This window comes from Sturnira hondurensis, unplaced genomic scaffold (genome assembly GCF_014824575.4).
Source record: "Sturnira hondurensis isolate 20B ecotype Veracruz unplaced genomic scaffold, ASM1482457v3 Scaffold0006413, whole genome shotgun sequence".
Lineage (NCBI taxonomy): Eukaryota > Metazoa > Chordata > Mammalia > Chiroptera > Phyllostomidae > Sturnira > Sturnira hondurensis.
In genome coordinates this window covers 13,037,796-13,056,110 of record NW_028079044.1, presented here as the reverse complement: position 1 = coordinate 13,056,110, position 18,315 = coordinate 13,037,796, and the positions used below count along the sequence as shown (strand labels likewise).

Below are 18,315 nucleotides of genomic sequence, written 5' to 3'. Positions count from 1 at the left end.
CGCTAAGCATTGGGGAAATGAAAGTTAATGGACAACAGTTAATATTAAGGCTAGACAGGTTGTTCTGAGCACTGTACATTGTTTTGTTTTTTAAGATTTTATTTATTTATTTTTAGAGAGAGGGGAAGGGAGGGAGAAAGAGAGAGAGAAGCATCAATGTGTGGTTGCCTCTCACGTGGCCCCCACTGGGGACCTGGCCTCCAACCCAGGCATGTGCCCTGACCAGGAATCGAACTGACAACCCTTTGGTTCACAGCCAGTGCTCAATCCACTGAGCTACACCAGCCAGGGCTGTACGTTGTTATCTTATTTACAGGTCCACTGGATAGTCACTGTTAGTATTCCCAATTAACAAAATGAGAATGGAGGCGCAGAGAGGTTAAACAACTTGCCTAAAGTTGCATAGCTAGGAAATGGTAGAGCTGAGATCCAGATTCAGGCAGATTGACCTTAAGATTGACTGTAGGGCCCTTTTGCTTAACTGCTATGTTATGCCACTTCTCTGCAATGTAGAGAATTAGTTTAAAAACATTTCCTGTCCTCAAAAAATTTAATCTGACATACAGAGTGAATTGTGATTAGAAATTTTAACACATTGAATTTTTTTACTTTAAAGAAATGAGGAAGTAGACATTTAATTTGTCATCATACAAATGTCCAAACCTTTAGAGAATTTTTATAAAAGCTTATTTAAGCCAAACTGATGGCATGCAAGAAGCAGGATCCCAATTGCTTCAGTAGACGACAGTTTTGCAGTTCTTTTTATACACTTGGAATTAAGAAGGGAAAATGAAGAAAATTATATGAAGGTGGTAGAGGGAAGGTAAGGAAAATTATATGGAATAGTTAAAATTATGTGCTCTCTTGAGGGTGGTTATACTTAAGGGATCTGAAAGAACAGGCATTTCAAAGGTATGTTAACCTAGATGCAGAACAATGGATAGGTTTTGCTTAAGGCAAAGATAACCTTTTACTAAGAAAGTTAGAGGCCTGAGGTGTGACTACCCACCATGACCTGCCCAGTTTGAATTTTATGATCAGATAACACTATGAGGTTACTTTCTGTCACTGCACTTATACATAGCCCTCCCCCCCCCCTTTTTTTATTTAGAAACATCTTTGAGCTCAAACAGTGCTTGAAGTTGAGGAAAGCATGATGACTTGCCCATGGTAATCTAACTAATTTGGCTGATTCAGGACAAAAATTTCAGACTACCTTTTTTTTTTTACCTCAACATGATGAATCTTGTTTTATAATAAGAAATATCATATTATGAAAATAAAGTAACTTCTGGATTAAAATCTTAAAAATTAAGTATATTCTCTCTGTTGAATATAGGAATTAAATTGCATTTTCAGAATTATAATAAAGAAAAGACAACCACCTGAAATGTTACTTCTACCTTTTAAAACTGATAACATTTTTTTTTGCTATACTACTTACTGATCTTTTACCATCTGCTAGACCTAGGGGATAGACAGTTTATAATCGTTATCTCTATCATTAACAACAAACCTGAAAGACAGATACTGTTATCTATATTTAATTGATATAAATATTGAGACTCAAGTAAATTAATTAATATGCCCAACCAAGGTCATGCTATCCAATAATTGGCAGTTCTAGAACTCAAATCGAAATGTCAATGATTTCAGACTCTACTTTGTGCCAGATTGCTTCCTAAGAAGTAGATATTCATTTTCAGAAATGAGACAGTTTCAGGCCAAAAACAGGAACTATCATTCAGGTTTTTTTCCTAGTTTAAATTTTTCTTCCATATTTTATTTCATCTTGTATCTATGTTTTTCTTGTTTATTTGCTTTATTCCTTAGCTACAGAAGAAAGGAAACCAGCTGAAGTTCTCATTGTTGAGGGCCAACAGTATGCTGTTGTTGGGTGAGTGACCCATTTTTCTTTATTAGTTGAGTCAGTTATTTAAAACATGGGTCTACTAGTTGCCCCTTGATGTGAATTAGAAATTTTGGATTAACAATTTAAAATCCTCCAAAGAATTAGGATGAGCCCTGGCTGGTGGAGCTTGGTGGATTGAGCATGGGCCTGTGAACCAGAGGATCGCAGTTCGATTCCCAGTCAGGGCACATACCTGGGTTGCAGGTCAGTTCCCAGTAGGGGACACACGAGAGTCAACCATACATTGATATTTCTCTTCCTCTCTCCTTCCCTTCCCCTCTAAAGATAAATAAATAAAATCTTTAAAAAATAAATAAATAAGTAAATAAAATCCTCCAAAGAATTTAAAGGATTTTGTGGATCCATTTTTACTTTCTATATTTTGTAGTCTGTATCCATTAGTGATTGCACTGGCTTAACAAAGAAAAGGATAGTTGATTTTTCTCATGTAACAAGAAATCTAGTGGTACCTGATACAAGGGTGGTGGTATAGTGTCTCCATGTTATTAGTGTCACAAACTCTTTTTTTCCCCACAGCTTTTTTAGTGTGTAGTATATAACATAACAGTTCTGTGGACAGGAGTCAGACTGCTTAAGTTTGAATTCCAAAGTCTCTGTTACACTTTGTGACCTTGGGCAAGTTACTCAGTGTGTCTCAGTTCCCTTATCTGTAAAACAAAATATGGAAACTAGTACTGTACTAAAAATTACTGCGAAATTAAACAGGTGATTCATGCAAAGCTTTTAGCACAGTTTTTAGCATCTAATAAGCAGCTGATAATTGTTGGTAGTTATTTCGATTATCATCATTTTTACTAGATCATTTACTCTTTTACCAATAATAATATTTCAAATTTAAGTTAACTAAGATAAATATAAATCCCAGTGTTGTTTGTCTAGTATTTTAGCCCTTTTTATAAAATGAGTCACTAAAATAATATCTTCCTATTTTTTAACAGCACGTCACAGTTTAAGTATGTTCCTATATATGATCTCATTTGATCTCTACAACTATTTTGTAAAATAGATATTTCAAGAATAACTGTTTCCTTAACGCTTAAGAGAATTGAAGTTTAAAAGGTTAAATGGTTAATTTAAAATGACCCAAATAAAGCCAAAATTAGAACTAGTTCCCAATATCTAGACCAATTTTTTTTCACTCTTCAGTTTTGTTTCTTGTCACTGTATAAGTTTTTCTGAAATACCCACCCCCTCCAGGAAGAATGGATGATTTTCTCCTTGTAACTCTACATTCCTCTATTATGGTACTTCCCCCAGTATGTTAGAATTGTTTATTTATGTACGTATCTCCCTAGTTAGACTCTGAGTTCCTCAGAGGTGGGAAATCATGTCTTACCATTTTTATTGTTCTTGGCACATAATAAGTAGTCAAGAACTACTGCTTTTTCTCAGCCTGTTTTATCCAGAACTGTGAAGTACCCTATTATAATCTAATTTCTTTCTCCTCTAGAATTCTTTTGTTTTTGGTAGGGCAAAGCCCTGTGATCTTATCCCTTCCATCTAATTATGAACTCTCTCTTCAACTATCTATTATCTGGTTACTCATTCCATGCTTGATCATGGAAATGATCCATCTCATTCCATGGAAATGATCCCCTCTGGCTATCAATATAGCTATCAACAGGTTGCCCTTTAGGCAAAAAACTAAACTCCCTGGCTGAAGGGGGAATATTCTGCTGGGAGAAAACCACGAAAGATAAGCAGTGGACTCCTGTCCAGCAAAACAGACACTAGGAATATGAGTAGAGAGTAATGTATGGTCTGATAATTAATCTGTATAAAGGCTAGACACTATTGTTACCAGACTATAAAAGGGCCTGTGTTCACCTGTTCATATCAAAGCCCAATCATACTCGAGCAGGGGCTTGCTGCAAAGAAAGTAGAGGTTTATTAGTTTAGGACAGTGATTTTTCAACCTTTTTAATCTAATGGCACACACAAATTTATTCTGTGGCACAACAAAAATGTATTTTTTGCAGATCTGACAAAAATAGGTATAATTTTGATTCATTGATATTGAATAGCTGTCGTGTTGGCTGTTGTATTTTTTTTTTTAATTTGACAATCTAAGGAAAAAGAGGTCAGTGCCCCCAACTAAATAGTTGGATATTACATATTTTAAAAATTCTTGCAGTATATCAGTGTGCCGTAGCACATCTGTTGAAAATCGCTGGTTTAGGAAACAGCACCAAGCCCAGAGTCACAGGTTAGCTAGTACTAAAAGACTGGCATCCCCATGGCTTCAGAGGATGGGTTATAGTGGGAGAAAATAATTAATCATGGGGCTAAAGGCTGAGGCCCTGGGCTCTACTGATTGCTTAAGGCCAGTGTAGGGAGTATTTGCGCATTGTATCAGGTCCTGATGTCAGCCATGGTGTTGTTCTGTCTAGTTTCCAGTACAGTTGTTCTGCTTTCATGGGCCTGGGGCTGAAATGCAGCTGGAGTCAAGATGTTATCTTTAGCTTGACTAAAACTCTTTTTCCATGGTCAGTAGATCTGAGGCTTTGTTCTTAATCCTGTGGAGTTCAAGGTCAAAAAAGTACAGCATAGGTTACATGCATCTGAGAGATACATTCATTACTAGTATAGAGCTGAAAGCAGAGAAAAAAATTTAAACACTGCAAGTTTGCATTTGTTATATTTATGTAATAAAATACATGATTTTTAAAAGTTTAGTTACAATCTAGAAATTTAAAGAAATATAAAAACACAAATAAAAAATTTTCTTTTCAAATAACAGAAACATGAATACTGCTAAAAATACAACCAAAAAGTCTTTAATATTAATTAATCAGAATCTTCAATAGTCGGCTTTGCAAAACATTTGTAAGTCATCACAAACACTGTTGCTATGCTCAAGGCATAAATACTTTTCACAACACTTGCAAAATATTTCAGTAAGCAGCTCAAGTTGCATTTGCTGAAGTTCTTCAGCATTTCTTGCCATTATTGAGTTGATATTTTTTTCAGCCATTTTCAACAGTAAGTGAAGAAAAAACAACACTAAGTTTGAAGTTCATGGGGAAAAAAAGCCAACTACACCAACACTAAGTTAAGAGTTCGAGATATCTCTTACTTACAGTTTTCTATAGAATATCACACACCCTTACAAAACATGTGTTATAACCAAACTGATGGCTTATATGTTAATGGCTTAACGTTAGTCATGACCTTGAACTTATGTACCCAATATATGTAACAGTATTTAAGAAAAGAATTGGTTTGTATCTCTCAGATCAGCCAGGACCTCTGTAGGATTAAGACAGTTTGATAGTGAGACTGACTAAGATGTCCTAAGGGTTTAATTAATGATGAAGGAAGTGAGCATGCAACCAAAAGGGTCATGTTAAAGAAAATGGATTTTCTGCTGGCTACACTATCTTTCTTGAATGTACTTCCTGATATCCTATAGACTTTTCTAAAATACTTTCTGTGGATTGTGCACTTTTAAGCATCTTGTTGAATTTAGGTGTTCTGTAATGAATGGCTATTTTCCCTTTGACTTCAGTCTTATTTAATCTCTCAGTAGTTCTCTTTTCAATTTCTGATATGTCCTGCTAGTAAGCTGTTGACTTTCATTTTTGGAAAGCTTTTTGTAACTGTCAATGTAAGAAATGGACAAACCTATAGAGAATTTTTGTAACAGTTTATTTGAGCCAAACCGATGACATATACGAGGAAGTAAGATCTGAAATGCTCCAGAGAATAACAATTTTGCAGTTTTTTAATGCATTTGAAATTAAAGAGGTAAGGGAAGGAAGATTACAAGGAGGTGGGAGGAGACAAGGTGGGGATGGGATTACAGGATAATTAACAAAATTATGTGCCCTTTTGAGGGTGGTTCAGTTTATTTCACAGGTGTATAACCTAGGTGCACAGAAACAGTGGAACTTGCTTAAGGCAAAAATAAAGTTTTTACTAAAGAGTTATGTGCTAGGGGCATGACTACCCACCATAACCTGTCCAGTTATGATCAGATCACTCTGTGAGATTACTTTCCATAGAACCTTTTTTTTTTCATCCACATGATTTACCAGTAAACATCTTAGGAGATACATTGTTCTTAGCTGTCATAGTTTTTCTCTTTGATCTCACTAAGAAAATCTGGACTACATTCTTTTCATTAATTCTATAGTTGTGATTAAGGATCTACTACATAATCAGAAACAATGTGTAGCCTTTTTGTCCATGTTTCTGTATCTGTTACTGAACAAATGTGGGGTCGGCTGCTTGCTGCCATCCATAGGCAAATTCTAGAGGCAGAGGATGGTGAGAAAAGGGAAAAGAAAGGTCTTTTATCAAAAGTTGCAAGAACCATTAATATAAAATAAAAATGTGGTGATAATTTTAAAAGTTGCAGCTTCCTGCCTTAAAGCCCATCTCCTCCCGAAAACCCAGAGGAAACCCAGCCATCCTTTGCCAGACCAGTCCAAGGCTGCGCCCCAGAGTTCCTTCTCCCATTTAGAAATACAGTCCCTTGGCAGTTGCAGGTGGCTGCAGCGTGACTATCCAGGTAGCTTAGCTTGTTCATGATTGCAGTCCGGCTTTAGGCTCATTCCTGGGGACTGCATGTGCACCATCGGCCACGTGGCTTCCAGAGCCAGCTGGTTCCACAAAGTACCAGCCAGTATGTACGCCATACGGATCAAAGAGAGAGACTTTCCCTTTTCTCCTTGGTTTATATATTCCAGCCCAAGCTTCCATGTGCTCCTGGAAAGGTCCCCCACCCCAACCAATCTCATCTTCTTCCCAAGCTAGACTGGTAGGTCCTTCTCTGCACCTTCCCCTGCAGCCATCTTGACTTCTAAGGTACACACAGCTGTGTCCTCTGGTCCCACCTCCACCCAGGGACTGAAAAGGAGTAGGAGGGCTCTTCCCTTTGCCAATCACCCTCTCTAGCCTTGCACATGCTTAGTGCAAAGCCTCTCCTCACCTGCTTCCTCTGTCTTGCTCGGGAGATGGGGGAATCTGTCATCACATACTCTGCTAGTTTGGTTTACTGGGGCAACATGGTGCTGCCCCTGAGGTCCCTACCCTCTGCTCCCACAGGCACTCCTGGTACTAGCCAGGCTACTTAGTAAGTCTGCCACATAGAGAGTGATATGCCCACAGCAGAAAATTTAAGGAAGTACTCATTCTCAGTGTCATGGAAGTGATGACCCTGCAATTGCACGGCCCTGAAACTGAGTGCCTCCTTAATTTTGCACTCCCAGCCTAGTGAGTTCCTACTGTGCTGCGCTGTTAGGTTAAACACATAATTTAGCAGTTACCAAGATCATTGTTGATTTTTATATGCCAAATCAGTTTGATTTTTTTGTTTTGACTGCCTACTGAATCATCTTTCTTTTCTTATAGAACTGTATTGTTGTTGATAAGAATTATCCTTGAATATTGCCAGTGTGTGGATAATATCCCATCTGTTACTACTGACATGCTTACTCGTCTGTCAGATTTATTGAAGGTGGGTATGATTTTACTCTGTTATGAAAACATAGTTGGAAGAAGTAAGTCTTTAGGGTGTGACTTGTCTTCCAACTCTAAAACATTTCAAGGTTAAGTTATCTTTAAAACATTAATTTTGTGACATTAAATTATGGTTAAATCACATGTACCTGGAAGAAGGGTGTCTACTTCCTTCTCACTCCACATATAGTGATTCCTCATTACACCCATAGAGTTGTTAATGACGTTGGAGACAGGAGATGATTGTTCGTTAGGTGCTGAACATGACTGAGGCCACTTAGGTCAAAAAACCTGGACTGGTTTCAAATGTGCATGGAAGGAATTCACTGAACTTTACAAAATTCATCTCACTAAGGTTAGATATTTTTATTAAATCATTCTTTCAGAACCATTAATATAAAATAAAAATGTGGTGATAATTTTATTCAGCCATTTCATATTAAGATATTTTTTACTGTTTACGTGAAAAGTTTTCATTTTTTCAAACATCTAATCTATAATGTTCCCAAACTGCGTTGTCATATTTTAATCCAGAAAGATTTTGTTACCCTTTTAAAAAATAGGATTTATCCAGTAAGAATTACTGAAGAAAATGACTGAACTAGTTCTGCAATTGCAAGTTGAAGGTTAATTTCTGAACAATTGATTGTTAGAATTTCTCAATTTTTTTCCTACCAGACAGTACATTAAGGAACACGCATCCCCTCCCTTTTTTTGTCATTACATAAATAAATCCTAATTGCTCCTACTAGAAAATTTACTTGGTCATTGAATGAGAGGAGAGATGATGCATTTTTTAGATCTGTTAACGCATCACCAGCATATGAAGAATAGTTTTTAATAAATTGTTGCTTTTTTCTCCCTTCCTTTGTTAGTACTTCAATTCAAGAAGTTGTCAGTTAGTTCTTGGAGCTGGTGCACTGCAAGTTGTTGGACTAAAAACAATAACTACAAAAAACTTGGGTATGGATTCTTTAATTCATGTGCTGAGGTGTTATAATTATGTTACTATATTTATGCTTCTTGTATAGCTGATGTTTGTTGCTCTAACCAAAGGCTGTAAAAGTGGCAAATGCTACTACACTCTTTTATGTATCACCATAATTAAAAAACTAAATTGTGGGGAAGTGCTGTGAGGAATTTCCAATTTAACAAGTATGTTATTTGAAAGTTGAACCACTGTGGAAAATGTTAAACTCTGTTATGTGTAAAGTACTTTGGGGTGAAAGGTATCTGAATGTCAGAAGAGACCCAGTTGTACTGTCAGGCCAGTAATACTCATACCTGAGTCTGCCTGAAAAATCAGTAAATTCATTGCAGTATTGAGTACCAAATGATTTTCTTGAACAAACTGAGATATGTTGTTTTCTGCCACGATATTCTTCATTTATGAAATAAACTGGGGTTTGTATATAATTAATTAATGTTTTTGTACTTAATTTTATATGTACTTAAAGTCAACTAATATCCTTTTTTGCTTCTCCATGGTATATCTACCACTTGGATCTTCAGCTCTTGCTTCACGCTGTTTGCAGTTAATTGTGCACTACATTCCTGTGATCCGGGCTCATTTTGAAACCCGACTGCAGTCTAAGCAATATAGCATGCTTAGGCATTTTGATCATATCACTAAGGTACTTTTTCATATATTTTATACTGGAGCTTCATAAATTTAATTCCTGAATTGTTAACTGTTTTTTAAATCTATTCCAGGGACTTAAAAATATAATGTTATTTCTTATTATAGGACTACCATGACCACATAGCTGAAATATCAGCTAAGCTTGTAGCGATAATGGATAATTTATTTGACAAGCTGTTATCTAAGGTAATTATTTATATAACTTATTCGACTTTGCTTAAAGGCATTGTGACTTTTTCATAGTTGTTTAACAAATCAAATTTATCAGACTTTGGGAGAAAACTCAGTAAAATTTTCAGATTGCCCAAATAATTGATACTCATTTCCTAAGGGATCCAGGGATGATTTTAAAGATGAAAGAAACCCTATACAGAAGTAATTTATGTTAGCTGCATTGACAAATATATACCTGCTTCAAAAATATGTTTTACTCTGAAAACCTTCCGGAGACAGAATTGAGAGAACAAAGATTAAAATAGAGGGAAAAAGTAAATAGTTTCTGATAAAATGTGCTATTATAAATTCAGAGTCTGAGGTGCTCTGTTGTTTCTCTCATAGATAATCAGTTTCAGTGTTTGTTTTGTGTTTGCATCTCATTTCCTGTAGGTTATTAAAAGAAGCAATGTTTTCCAAAGAATTCTCAATTACACTGGGAGGGTATCTTCAGAAAAACATCACTTAATCAACCCCAGTCACTTTTGCCCTATCAGTAACTCTTTCCTTAAGTTTTTCAACACGTATCTTAGGGAGAAAGCAGAGTGAGGAGTTTAAGATGTCTATCTTAGGGTGAGTCCATCTCCCAGTCAGCCCCTTCTTTCCGCAGGCTAGACTGACATCATCTTTGGTCCAGCACCTTCCCTTGTGCATTTTGAGTTTTGTTGTGCATGTCCCTGCCTTCCCCTGGTCCCACCCCAATTTAGTACTGGAACAGGGTGAGGAGGACTTTTTCTCTCTCCAGTTATCTTGTTAGCTTTTTATACACTCAGGTCCTATCCACTGGTGCTTCTAGCTTTCCATGTGCTCAGTGTAAGAATCTCCTTCTGCCACCATCTTGGCTGACCAGGGAGACTCCCTGGTGCCACATACAGGCTGTCTACCAGTAATACTGTCATTTTGGTCATCGTGAGTTTTTGAATGAGAATTGGGTCTGTGACTAGACTTTTTCCTGTGACAACTCAATTTATTTAATTTTTGGCAAAGAAAAATAAGGATTATTTAATGAGCTTCGCATATACTCATCACCTTTAATAGTCACTTTAAATTTTGCTTTTTGTGCTAAAATATTTTATACATTTGAGGCTTTATAATGTTTCACTTAATTATGTATTTCTAAAAACTACAGACACTTTCTTACATAATCACTCTACCATATCATACCTAACACAATTAAAAATAATTCCTTCTAATACTTATTTCTATTTGAATCTCATTAATTTTACCAAGATCTCTTCTCACAATAACTTGCTTGGTCAAAGATTCTACATGGTCTGCATGTTGCATATAGTTATTATGTCTGTTAAGTCTTTTTTTAAGGATTTTATTCATTTATTTTTAGAGGGGAAAGGAAGGATAAAGAGAGGGAGAGAAACATCAGTGTGTGGTTGCCTCTCATGTGCCCCCTAATTGGGACCTGGCCTGCAACCCAGGCATGTGCCTTACACTGGAATCAGACTGGCGACCCTTTGGTTCACAGGCTCATGCTCAATCCACTCAGCTATGCCAGCCAGGGCTCTTAAGTCTTTTAGAAACTTCAAATGCCCCCCTTCCCATATTTGATGGCTTTTTTTTTAATGTCAAAAGTGTGCCCAGACAATTGTAACTTAGTGTTTTCTCTACCACATTCCCCACTGATGATTTCTATTACCCTAATATGTTGTATTCTTTTCTTATTAACAAATGTCTCTTTGCCACTCCCTGTCAGAATTACTTTTTTTTTTCCTGATGGGTTGCTTAGAAGTTTGACCCTGGTTTTTTTGTTTGTTTTTTATCTCCTCACTTGGGATCATTTTTTTATTGCTTTTTTGGGTGGGGAGGCCGGGTGAGAGGGAGAGAGAGAGAGAGAAAGAGAAACAGCGATTTATTGTTTCTCTTATTTATGCATTCATTGGTTGATTCTTGTATGTGTCCTGACTGGGGATCAAACCCACAACCTTGGCATATTGGGACGACACTCTAACCAATTGAACTACCCACCCAGAGCAAGAAAAGTTATAATTTAGAGATTATTCCAGTTTTTTCTTGTGCTTAGGGTAGTAGCAACATGCTCCTGAAGCTTTTTAAATTTTAAACAGAAGCAAAACTCCAAAGTTCTTAAACTAATCAATCACATGATTACATTTTAGAAGGATTAATCAGATAGTATGTAGAATGGATTTGAGGTATGTACTCTATTTGGAATACTTTTACTTAATTAAAAAAAAACTTTAAATTTTATTTTTCAATAGCAGTTTACACTCAGTATTACATTATATTAGTTTTAGGTGCACAGTATAGTGGTTAGGTAATCATATACTTTACAAAGTGTCCCCCCCGATATTTCCAGTACCCACCTGGCACCATTCATAATTATTACAATATTATTGACTATATTCCCTATGCAGTCCTTTATATCCCATTGCTATTTCGTAACTATCGATTTACTTCTTATCCCCTTCATCTTTTTCACCCAGTCCCCCAACCTCTCTCACCTCTGGCAACTACCAGTTCTCTCTGTGTCTATGAGTCTATTTCACTCTTACTTAATTTTTTTCCTGAAGACTCAGCAGCCGAGGTATGCTTCTCAGGAAGCCATCTCTGCTACTTCCAACATGCCCTTCACCCGTGTTCTTGTGTCATGCAATGTCCACTTTCTGGAACACCAGCTATCGTTTAGACAGCTCCCCAAATGGACTTCCTCTGAGTAATCTTTGTATACCCCAGCCAGCAGAGTATTGGACCCATTCATTCAAGTATATACATACATATGTATACCCATACACATACGTACCTATGTACTTATATATAAACATATTGGTACATGCACACATCCAAGAAAATATTTATTCAGAACTTACTATGTGCCAGATAGTTTTAATAAATGTTTGTTGAAGAACACCTGTACTCTTGAAAATGCTACTACATTTTTTCAAGTGACATGTATTGAACGCCTCACCTAGGATGGTGTCTCAACTGAAACAAGTTTGTCCCCCAAAGGACATTCAGAAATGTTAGGAACATTTTAGATTGTCACAATATGGGGAGTGGGATGATACGGTAACTACTGAGTAGAGGCCAAGGATGTTGCTGAATATCCTGCAATATGCAGGCAGCCCCTACAACAGTTATCTAGCCTCAAATGTCCGTAGTGTAGAGGTTGAGAAACTCTGACCTAAAGAGCTAACTAATGTGAAAACTAATTTGAATGTATTTAGTCACTGATTCATTCAAAACAAGGAAAAGGAGGGATAAAAACTGAGTTGCAAATTTCCATCTATGTGAACAGGATTGTAACACCAGCAATAGTAATTGAAACAGGTCAGAAGAGCAGGCTTGGGGAAGGTCATGGTAAATTTAGCTTTGGAATGGAACACCTAAGAATGTGTGACTTAAACTCAATAAGGTGTTTCATGACTAGAGATTTGTTAGAAGTCCTGAGAGTGAATGAGATTGATAGGAGAGAAAAGATGGGAAGAGAAGTGGTGATTAACTTTGAAGAAGCAGGAAATAAAAAGAGGAAGGTTAGGAGAGGAGCAACCACGAAAGCATTGTGCTACATAAGGGTAGTGTTTCAAGTGTGAGAGTGTGTGAAATACTGCAGAGCAATGAGGAAGGGGAACTAGAAGAGTTTTACATTTGGAAGTTAAGACATCTCTAGTGATTTTTTCCAGAGAGAAATTTCAGAAGATTGTTAATAGTCGGGGGAAGGTGGTTTGGATTATGGCAATAGCCAAATTTTAAGGGTTGAGAATAAAGCTGGTACTGTATCAAGTTTAGCTGACTGAAGAAAAGTAATGGTGAAGTTAAGGTGGAAAGAATAGTATCTTTAGGGAAAGCAGGGGGTTAAGGAAGGTTTTGGGAGTGTTCTAGTTTCCTAGGATGCCACAACAAATGACCACAGATTGAGTGGCTTAAAACAAGAGAAATTGGTTCTCTCATAGTTCTGGAGGCTAGAAATCTTAAATCAAAGCATTGCTAAGCCAGGCTCCCTCTGAAGAAGGCTCTAGTGAAGAATTCTTCCCTACCTCTTTTTAGCTTCTAGTGCTTGCTATCAATTGTTGGCATTCCTAGGCTTATAGATGCATCACTCCAATCTCTACCTCTGTCCTCGCATGGCTGTCTTCCATCTGTGTGTCTCTATGTCTAAATATTCCTCTTCTTTCTTTTATAAAGACACCAGTCACTGGATTTAGGGTCCACTCTAATCCAGTTATGGCCTCATGAGGTTCCAAGTAGATACAGATTTTGGGGAGATACTATTCAATTCAGTAGAGGGGGTTAGTTAGGATAAAAGGATGTCACCGTGATAGATGCCCCTTCATACCCACTAGGATGGCTAAAATAAAAAAGACAGACAGTAGTAAGTATTGGTGAGAATATGGAGAAGTTGGAACCCTCATACATTTCTAGGTGGGACTGTAAAGTGGTACAGGCACTTAGGAAAACATTCTGGCATTTTCTGAAAAGGCTAAACGTAGTTACCTTATGACCCAGTAGTTTCACTGCTGGGTGTGTACTCAAGACAGTCTAAGAAAATTCATCCTCACACACAAAAAAACTGTTTGTGCACGTTTATAGCATTATTACTAATAGCCAGAAAGTGGAAATAATCCAAATGCCCACCAATTGATGATTGGATAAATTGTGATATAGTTATGTAATGGAATATGTCATGCAGCCATAAAAAGGATGAAGTACTGACACATCCTACAACATGAAGGAACTTTGATAGGTTTATGCTAAGTGAAAAGCCAGTCATAAGAGCCACATATTGTATGATTTCATTTATTGAGATTAGTGGTTGCCAGGGGCTAAGAGGGTGTGGGTGGCGATAGGGAATGACTGCTAATTATGAGGTTTGTTCTTGGGGTGATGAAAATGTTCAGAAATTAGTGGTCATAACTGTATGAGTTTGCTAAAAGCCAGTTAATTGTACACTGTTAGAGGATAAGTTTTATAGTATGTGAGTTATGTCTTATAGTTGTTAATAATGAAAAAAAGGTAAGGGGATATTTGATATATTTCTAGTCTGAAGAGAGAAAAGTCCTTGGGTGGTCACAACTTTGCTTGTCTTGGTCCAGTCACATTGTGACTTCAACGTGATTCTGCTACAGCAGTATATTGGAGCTCATCATTTTAATAAATGATAAGATGAGTGCATCTAAAGTATATTCAGCCCAAATATGTCTTACAAATAAAAATGGTTATAATTTAAGCTATGAATTCTAAAATGTGGGCAAAAGATGATTATCTAAGTCTTACCAGGTTGTTGTTCCAGGTGTAAGACTAATAAAATGAGCTTACCTAAATTTAAATTTTCAGTATAGATTGTTATGGGAAAAGTCTTCCCTTAACCTTAAATATGACTACTATATTGGCCTACCTACTCCACAAAAAGAACATTTTAATTCTGCTAGAGTTATATTGATTTCAGATATGATTATGATGACACATTCATAAAATCATGTTTAAAAAATCTGTTGATTTAGAGGGCCTACTTTAATGATTCATCATTGTATATTGAGCCAGAGTAGTAGTTAACATCTTTAGTACTTTGTATCAAGCACTGTTTTGTGTTCTTATGAGCCATCTTTTTAAATCCTCACAGCAAGCTCTTTGAGATACAGAGAAGTGAAGTAACTTCCCAATGTTACATAGCTAAGAACTGGAAGAGCTGGGAACCCAAATGGGCTGTATTAAGGAAGGCAGCCCATGTTCTTAGCCATAAGATTATGCTGACTCTCTCAAAGTAGATTGGGATACTTAATGAAAAGTTCTTGAGATTAGCATGAGTGGCCCAGATCACAGTTGAAGTATGAGCTTGAGCATTTTATCAGAATTGTAGGGGCAGAAAATATTTCTCTGTGGGGACAGTGTGCTATCCAAAGGACATGAACATAATTCTCATTATTTTCCCTTGCCAGTATGAGGTGAAAGCTCCTGTTCCTTCTGCCTGTTTCAGGAATATTTGTAAGCAAATGGCAAAAATGCATGAAGCTATAATTGATCTCCTTCCAGAAGAGCAAATACAAGTGAGTAGTAGTCCTTAAAACTACTTTTTTATATATATTATATGCATGTAGAATTAGTGTTTAACATACTTTGCGCACAGTTATGCTTAGTTCATGTTCTATTATGATTATTATTTTTTCCAGTTATATTGACTTAGGGAATATGGATAAAAATTTCTGATTTCAAAGTGCTCCTTACTCTGACAGGTCAGATTAATAATATCTTTGTTATATGGTCAGCAATTTTAAAAAGCACATTTTCCATTTTCCCATTGAGCATCAGAGATTCTAGATTCTACTTCCATCATTCATTACATTATTATTGTATTTGCCATGTATAATGTGCTCCTGTGTATAATGTGTACCCACATTTTGGGCCCAAACTTTCAGGGGGAAAAATCTTTCATTTTAATTTTTTAAATTCAATTATTTATTTGTTTATATTTAAATACTTTTTGTATTATAGAGGAATTTTAGCATTTATTCTTGAACATATGGTGCAAGAAATTTTATGTAACAAATAATTACAAAACACAAGAACAGATATAAGGTATTTCAGGTGCTACCCATGTATAATGTACATCCTTATTTTTCCCTCAAAAATTTGGGGAAAAAATACACATTATACACAGTAAAAAACCATAGTTTGAAAATCAGAGTTGGCATTTATCAATGAACATAAATTACGTTACTCATAGTGATTATTCCAGATTGGACAGGGGAGGAATTAGTGATAGAGTTAACAATGAAAAAGCACATAAAGTAACTCAATCAATATGCCTTATCTTCAGTACTTATTAGATCAGGATAAGTAATCTATAATAGATGCAAACCAGTAAAATTCAAATGAGTAGTCTTTAGCACCTCTCGTCTATGAAATGTCCACCCACCATCCTTACAGTCTTCCTCTACAGAAGTATCACAAGAGTTCTCTTCACTTTTCTTTTTATGGGAGAAAGTTTATTTAGAAAGTCGCAGAAGTAGAAGTGAGCTGTAGAAGAAATGGCTGAGAAATAAGTTACAGAGGCAAAAAAAAAAAAAGGAGGGGCCCTTGGGGCTTAGGAAAAAGAGAGATGTAAGGAAGATAGGCCTTGGGAAGGGGGTGGGGAAAGAGGTGGGAGAGAGAGAGAAAGAGAGAGAAAGCATACACCTCCCTCTTCACTCTTCAGTGACATTCCTACTTTTTTGCTTTCTCTAGCAAGTTCCTAGTTAATATATTACAGAATTCTCCATTTCTGGTTACCTGTCATGATATATACTGCTTACATATCTCAGAGGACTTTCTAAGGGGCAGAAAAGCAGTGATAAGTCTAACACTAAACCAAATAATACTGAAAAGGGGAAAAAGAGCTTTCATCCAACTAAGTACAAAAACTATACTGAAATAGCAATAAAATACTTTCAAGGGAGCATTTTAAAGGTACAATATATGCCAAAACGAAGGTTATGTAAAAATTTTTCTCATTTGATATTGGTGACAGCAGATACTTATGTCTTCTATTTCAGTAGAGCTTTAAGAAACTTAGTTTTATTTCTTTTACAGATGTTATTTTTAAGAATTAATGCAAGTTACAAACTCCACTTAAAAAAGCAATTATCTCATTTAAATGTGATAAATGATGGAGGACCTCAAAATGGGTATGTTTTCAAAATATTTTTACCAAATACTGCCATCAAATTGTTTGATTCATTGTATTCATTATGCTGCCCTTTTCCATTACAGTCATTCTGGGGCCCCAAAATTATAAAATCAGAAAGCTTTTGCTTTTTTTCTCCTCTTTGGGGATGATATATATCTATGTGTATCTATGTTAAAATGTTTTATAAATGGTTATTTAACTGACCTTACATGTGTTTTGAGGCCGTATGGGTTAGTAGTACCTTCTCACATTACCCAGTAGAGTCTTCCACTATCCAGACAGAACTCAAAGTCCCACTCTGTGCCTGTGGCACCATGAAAAAGCCAATTTACCTCTGTGCCTTATTTATAAAATCTGCCTAATTCCTTCACAGGGTTACAAAACAGAGAAATCATAGGACTTAGAATGCAAAACCTTGGGTTAAGTTCTGCAACTTACTAGCTTTGTAACTTGGGGCATATCACTTACACTCTCTGAACGATATGGTAAAGATTATACAAAATGCAATGATTTCCTAAGTGTGTCACCTGTTCCATGGATTTTTAGAAATAAAATATTCCCTATTAAAGGAGTTTCAGGCTTAAATGTCAGATTTATAAGAACAAATGAAAAATGTGTTCTGAAGTCAGAAGTTGGCTTTGTCCTTTAAAAAGAAGTACCCTAAACTGATTATGCAAAAAACTATTTAGATGTTGCAGGCTGCTGAATTTTTCAGCCAGGCTGAAGTCAGAAGTTTTACACAAAAATCTGATTCTCTCTCTTGATTATTAACTGGTTCTTCTTTTTCTTTTTTTTAAATTAATTATTTTCAAAGATTTCAAAGCCTGAGAAGAGTTCAGAGTTAGTATAATGAACATCAAATGTCTTTCAAGAGACTATTTAAAAGGAGCTAATATTTTTAACCCCCACTCCACCCTTCTACTTTAATTTGCAAAACTAAATCTGGGTTGTTGGTTTTTCTCAGACCAGTAGTTCTGAAGCATCCAATTTAACTCATTACCAGTTATCATCTTTGGTAATATAGCTATTTGAAGATCAGTACAGTCTTAGAGATCTTCACTGTCATATATTTTTAAAGACATTAATTCTTATAAGTTGATTCGTGTCTTTCGGTAATATTTTGAAAGATAGAATTCCTTGAAAATTAACCCCTAGGCTCTAGCCAAAGACATATTGCACTATCTATTTAAAAGAATTTTTGTTGCTATAATAATTGACTCTAAAAATGCACTTTTTTTTCCAAAGTGAAATTCACATAACATAGAATGAACTTTTTTACAGTTAATTCAGCGGTACTTAAACATTCACACAAGCACCACTTCTGTGCAATCACCATCTATTCAGTTCCCAACATTTTTTACTTCCCCATGAGGAATTAAGCAGTTGCTCCCTATTCCTCCTCGCTAGCACTGTACTTTTTCTCCTGAATGT

The 18,315-nt window shown here is 36.1% G+C and overlaps 1 protein-coding gene across 5 annotated transcripts in view; it reads left to right on the top strand.

The window, feature by feature from the left end:
* VPS54 (VPS54 subunit of GARP complex) overlaps positions 1 to 18,315 on the top strand; it is a 104,043-nt gene that overhangs the window by 81,033 nt on the left and 4,695 nt on the right. For 4 of the 5 annotated variants that reach the window (XM_037048027.1, XM_037048026.1, XM_037048029.1 and 1 more), the window contains 7 exons: positions 1,834 to 1,897; positions 7,289 to 7,394; positions 8,272 to 8,359; positions 8,909 to 9,030; positions 9,144 to 9,224; positions 15,158 to 15,265; positions 16,788 to 16,882. In XM_037048027.1, the coding sequence (XP_036903922.1) occupies positions 1,834 to 1,897; positions 7,289 to 7,394; positions 8,272 to 8,359; positions 8,909 to 9,030; positions 9,144 to 9,224; positions 15,158 to 15,265; positions 16,788 to 16,882 (664 nt within the window). Of the gene's footprint in view, positions 1 to 1,833; positions 1,898 to 7,288; positions 7,395 to 7,650; positions 7,752 to 8,271; positions 8,360 to 8,908; positions 9,031 to 9,143; positions 9,225 to 15,157; positions 15,266 to 16,787; positions 16,883 to 18,315 lie in introns of those variants that run through there. The other variant, XR_005066767.1, reaches the window with a different exon arrangement.